This window comes from Pteropus vampyrus, unplaced genomic scaffold (genome assembly GCF_000151845.1).
Source record: "Pteropus vampyrus isolate Shadow unplaced genomic scaffold, Pvam_2.0 Scaffold92, whole genome shotgun sequence".
In the NCBI taxonomy this organism is placed as follows: domain Eukaryota; kingdom Metazoa; phylum Chordata; class Mammalia; order Chiroptera; family Pteropodidae; genus Pteropus; species Pteropus vampyrus.
Genome location: NW_011888873.1, coordinates 1,553,149 through 1,558,902, shown reverse-complemented (window position 1 = coordinate 1,558,902; position 5,754 = coordinate 1,553,149). Strand labels below are relative to the sequence as shown.

Genomic DNA, 5,754 nt, shown 5'->3' with positions numbered 1-5,754 from the left:
TTTTTTTTTTTTCTGAAAATCACGTAGTTCAACACTACTGAGAAGTTTCCTTCCTTAAGCCAATGATATCATAGCAGAGATTACCAGTTGGGATAAAACCACTAAGTATTTTTTTCAAACTATGAATGTAAGCTTTTCAACATAATTTTTTCCCCAGCAGTGAGAATAAAATACAAATTAGTTATTAGCAAAATTTGTACATTTCTCTATTTATAAAATGTAAAATCTGGTGTTTTAAGAAAAAACTTTGGAAACTGAAAATACATTTGAATCATATTCAACAAATATTAAAACTTTGTGATCTAAAATACTACACTGCCAATATTATTTAGGACATCGTGGAAGAATTTCTTAAATTTTAAATAAGACTTTGTAGATACATGCTTATTCTTTCTTATAAAATTTTATTTGAAGGTGTAGTTGCTTTGAAATTTATCTGGTAGTTCTTTTAAGATGACCAAATAGTGGGTAAGCCACATACATGTTATGTTTACATTTAACAGTAGGAACTACTGAAGGAAGGACGTTGATCTCTACATGCTAAGCTCTGGTAGTGAAGTAAATATACTGAAGAAGATTCTGGAAAACTTTATAATCAATTAATCAAAATTGGATAGTACCAAACCATTCCATTATATAATAATAAAGGATCGAGAGTAATTACCCCACAACTGAAACCCCATCTTTAAAGAGGAGTAGAAAACAAACAAACAAACAATGCCTAGCCTTAGCCCTTTTAAAAAATGCTTTCTCTTAAAATAGTAGATTTTTATATTGTTAACTTATGTAAAATTCTTCTAAGACTCATTTTTAAGGAGTAGTTTTAGATCACTGAGAATGCTATCTTGAAATGATCTTGCATTGGAATATGAAATGACTGCATACTTTAATCATGTCTGATATGTCTATTATTTTGCTAGCTCTGGACGGTTTATTTTCCCACATCCTAGCCTTGATCTTAATTATTTATTAAAATAATTAGTAAATTATGCAACATAATAAAAATTTAAATGTCAGGAAGTACAATATTTTGGAACTAATTCCTTGGTAATTTAAAGTTTTCTACTTGGAGATTAATGGAAAGGAGAAAGAAATTCCTAAACCCTACCTATAAAAAAGAACACACTATATTATAATTCGACAGAAAATTAAGAAAAAATTTCACATTGTGAGTAAAGAAAGTAGGAAAATAGCCTTTTCTAATTAACCTGTTCAGGAAGCAAAGTTCCTTTTAGACAAGATATTGAGAAAGATAATTATCCTTAGCTGTTAGCTCTAGTGAGACAGTAGAACTGGCACATAATTATCCTAAAACTAACAAAATACACTTGAAGACTTCTAATAACCGATGAAATTTCCATTCAAACTAATAGATAGACAAACTGACTTATAGACTTTAATTGAAAAATCTTACTCTATCTCTCTTTCTATATTAAAAACCCCTGAGACTTTTATAGAATTTTTTTCAACTGAATTACCATGTATTGTTGAAATAAATCAATTTAGAATCTATCGATCTATGTATAGATGCATATGTACATATATAATTTGTATAAAATATATATAAATAAATAAAATCAAACTTTAGAGAAAACTCAAGCTTCAAAAAATTTGAGTTTCAGAAAGCAAATCTATTTATGTATGTACACAGATATATATCACATAGGGTCTTATGATACTAATAATTTTTTCTCTGTCGATATTTTAACTTGAAAAATGAAATTCTCAAAATCAAGCATTAAACCTTTACGCTGTCACTCATGAGAAAAATCAAATTATATGGACTTGATGTTGCACTCATACTTAGAAACCTAACACATAAATCTTCCGCTTTGTAATAAACGTGATGTTCTAGTTCAATGCCCTAAAATCACCTATCGATTATCTTACTCCAAGCTCCTAAATGTTATACTAATATGGTGAGCGCCTTCTTACCTTATTTGAACTTAAGCTGTGGATTCTATCGCTCGAATAGCTGTGGGGTATGGGAGGGTCAGGGTAATCCTCGGCACCTTTGGATGTATTTCTCTTGACAACTTCTACATAGGAAACAGGGAAGATGCCTTGTCTGTTGGTTCCTGGAATTTTACCTTCATACCAGTTTTGATCAACTCTTTTGAGAAGAATAACTCTATCTCCCTGTAAGAAATATTAGAAAAATGCATTATAAATAGAGATGTGATAATGTAAAAAACTAATTGTCAACGTTTTCTGATAAACAATAGTTTTCCATTTGGGAAAGTTTTATACTTCCAGTTTTTTTTTTCTTTTTCTTTTTCTTTTTTTTAAGTCAGGAGAATGCAAGTAAAGTCTCAGAGCTCACTCCCAAATTATAGCTTATCAACATATGCAATTTAACCACCCAATCACTACATCAGAGACTTCCCTAAGGATGCTTGGTTAGTGTGAATGAGTTTATACTATCTGTGTTGGTACTGCGTGAAATGACTTGCATAAGTTATTTCAAAAAGCAGAACAGTTTAATAGGCAATGTCTCAATGACAGTAGCATCATCCTATCACTGACAGTTTCAAGGGAGAGCTTCAGAAAAGTGCAACTCAGCTCTCTGTGATAGTGTGTCTGACATCGGTTGCAGAAATTCACCTCTAGAAGGGATGAAGTTGAATGGGACACCGTTTTTCTTCTTTAACCTACATGTGCTAACTAGTAACAAAGAGTGAAGATAATGAAATGGGGCAGAGATAGCACTCGAGATAATCCTTCACTGTGGCCAGGACTGACACCCACCTGATCCATTCTGACTGGTGGGTGGCCATGCTATTGTGGTCACTATATATTTTTTATAGAACCCCTGGCCTTTGCAATAATAGAATTTTCTACAATCAATAATATTCCTGCTATCTGCAGTGATCAAGGCAATGCCACAAAACCCAGGTTAAATTTAAACTCAAAACCACATGTAGCCCAGAAATAAATAGGCAAGATGTGGTTAAACAGTAAAAATTCTGCTGTTGAATCCATCAAATAATACGAAGTTTGGGCAACTGCACTGACATAGCAGTAGAGGTGACACACAATCAAAACTTGAGCATGATAGGGAGGCCTTCTTCAGATGGCACTAAAGGCGAGAGTTCTCTTTTTGCCAAAATGCTGTATGGTTTATATAGACTGTCCACCATCACTGAGCAGAACATTGCAAAGAAAAATGAAATCTCCCTAAATCTTAATTTGCACTGACTTTCTCTGTAATACACCAAGATTGGGCTGTTGCTAAGCTACCCCTTGAGCTATAAATTGCATTAGCAGAAGCTTCTCTCCAATGTGTGAAACACAACTGAATACAGTTGATGTAATGCTGTGCTGTAGCTTAGACGACAGAAGAGAATCAATTGGTGATGCAGAACTAGGACCAAAAGGGAAGAATGAGATGAAGTTCTCCCAGGACAAGAACAGTGATATTTTCCTTTGTCGCTCCTGGCTATGCATTTACCACCTTGCATGTTACTACCATGTGGTCTGCGTTGTGTGCAGACATGTATATTATCATCTCAACTACCACCTCAGACAAATGTATGTGATTGCTTAGCAAACAATGAAAATAGTTTATTTAATCGTTCTCAGCTATGCAAAGTAACAAGTTAACGAGTTCTTTTGATATTGTTAAGAAGAGATGCTGGAGTTAGATAGGTTGCTGGTGAAATCTGGGTCAGTCATGAGGCCTAGATGGGTCCTCAAAATGCTCCCCAGGAAGAAATATCTTTATTACTTTAGGACCTTGCTTTGATTCCAAGATAAAAGTAAGTATTGGAAATCTTTTTTTTTTTTTTAAATGACTAATAAGGCAGCAGAACAACAATATTCTGAGGTGTATTAAAGTACTTTTCCTCTTGATGCTTTCCCACATCATAACACCATGATATTCAGGCCAAGGCACCCCTTGGAGAGGGTTTGGGGCCTCCCAGGCTAAGCCATGGAGGGAAAGTCTTTCATAGAAGCTTTGTGTCCGGCAGGGGACCTCATCTGGAAGAACACAGGGAGCAATAGGAAACAGTGACTCAGGGTGGCGTTAGGGAGTCCTTTGTCCTTTTCTTAGGAGAAAACACAAAAATGTCTGAGGACGAAGATAACCTATTTTATTTTTGAAAATATACTGCCTTTCAAATGAACCGGATGAAGAAAACGACTAGGTTACCTTTCTCAGCGATAGCTCCACATTTGTGTCAGCATTGAAATTATATTTGGCTATAGCTTCTCCGATTTCTCCAGGCTGGGCAGGGGGAGGTGGTCTTGCAGGCTGTGCTTTTTCAGGAGGCATGAGTTTCTATGAGGGAAAATAATGACTTATTCTTGACCTGTGATGACTTTAGAAACAGCAACCATGTAAGAGAGAAGGGGAAAGACTTACCTCTACATATGAGATTGGGAAAATGCCCACTCTCCCATGGTGCTCTCCCTCGTACCAATTTTGATCAATTTTCCTGAGGATGTAGACAGTATCTCCTTTCTTAAATGACAGCTCCCTGGAAGGGACATTTAAAAATTTTTTTTTTCCTTGATGTACAGCAATTATTCTTAAGATCTTTAGAAGTATATAGGAAATATATTTCCAATATTAAAAAAAAAATAATCTGTTGAGCCCAGTTGGAAAAGGATTTTTCTTGCAAATTCTTAGAATTCACTTATAACATTATATAACTTTTGAAATGATTTCAAGAACAAGCATAAACATCACATCTAATATAAACCACAGGCAGATTACTATGAAATTTAAAGGCGGGACAAACTATTGCCATCTAGTCATTAGATTATAGTAGAGAAGTTGTGAAGCTCAGCATAATGATAGATTAGTTCTGCACTGATTTTTTTGTCCTGAAACTAGTGAGCTAGTTAGTTACTTTCTGTCTTTTTCTCAAATACTAAAGCTTGCAATAGGAAAATTTTCTGCCAACACCAGAAAATTTTTTTTTGTGTGTGGATTCTTAAAGCTGGTTGACAGGCATTTAAATGGAATAGCTTGATAAGGAATTTATTTTGTGAAACAGAAAAGATCTTATACTTTTATTTTTCAATGGTGCACAAAGAGAAACATATTTTAAGTGCAAACACATTCATGGATTGCTTGTTGCCTTCTTTATATTTTTTTGTTTTTAAAGAATAAAAATATTTTCAAGATACTACGTTTTTCCATTTTGGCTCTAAGAAGACAGTAGGTATATTTGGGCATTAAATTCTACATTATAAAGACATCACTCATTTTGAATAATCTGTGCCTAAATTCTCACCCTCACTATGGTTTTTCATGGCTCCAACGCCCAGATGATTGATTGTATTTGTGTGGTATTTTGCCTCCACTATTATGTTTTTTGGGGCATTTATTTCTGCCTTTTCCCAAGAGCCCCACTTCCCTACACATCTGCCTTTCCACTCTTAATCTTCTGCATTGTTTAGTTCAGAATCTTGAGTTGGAAAAATTTCGTGTGCGGAATATATAATGGAGAGAGCTATAGATCAGATGTAGAATGTTTCTCATTAATTAAAAGAATTGAAATAACCACCGCATATTAAAATAATTATTACACATTTAGAAACGTTAAAATCTTCACTTTGAAAGTACGTTAAATTCTGGCAATCCTGAAGACAAAGAAGATTCACAGAGCCTTACATGCAAATACAGGACTTTCCTCTTTTAGGCAAGTGGCTGATGTAGACAGCAAAATAACAAAACAGAATATTTAATGTTTACAACCCAACAGTTTTCTTTGTGCCAGATATGTTTTGTGTCTGGAAATGAAA

At 34.2% G+C, this 5,754-nt stretch overlaps 1 protein-coding gene across 7 annotated transcripts in view; it reads right to left on the bottom strand.

Annotated features, from left to right (window-relative positions):
* SORBS2 (sorbin and SH3 domain containing 2) overlaps positions 1 to 5,754 on the bottom strand; it is a 326,962-nt gene that overhangs the window by 23,966 nt on the left and 297,242 nt on the right. For all 7 annotated transcript variants that reach the window (XM_011363988.2, XM_011363987.2, XM_011363991.2 and 4 more), the window contains 3 exons: positions 4,367 to 4,481; positions 4,154 to 4,282; positions 1,936 to 2,139 (listed from right to left, as the gene is read on the bottom strand). In XM_011363988.2, the coding sequence (XP_011362290.1) occupies positions 1,936 to 2,139; positions 4,154 to 4,282; positions 4,367 to 4,481 (448 nt within the window). The remainder of the gene's footprint in view (positions 1 to 1,935; positions 2,140 to 4,153; positions 4,283 to 4,366; positions 4,482 to 5,754) is intronic.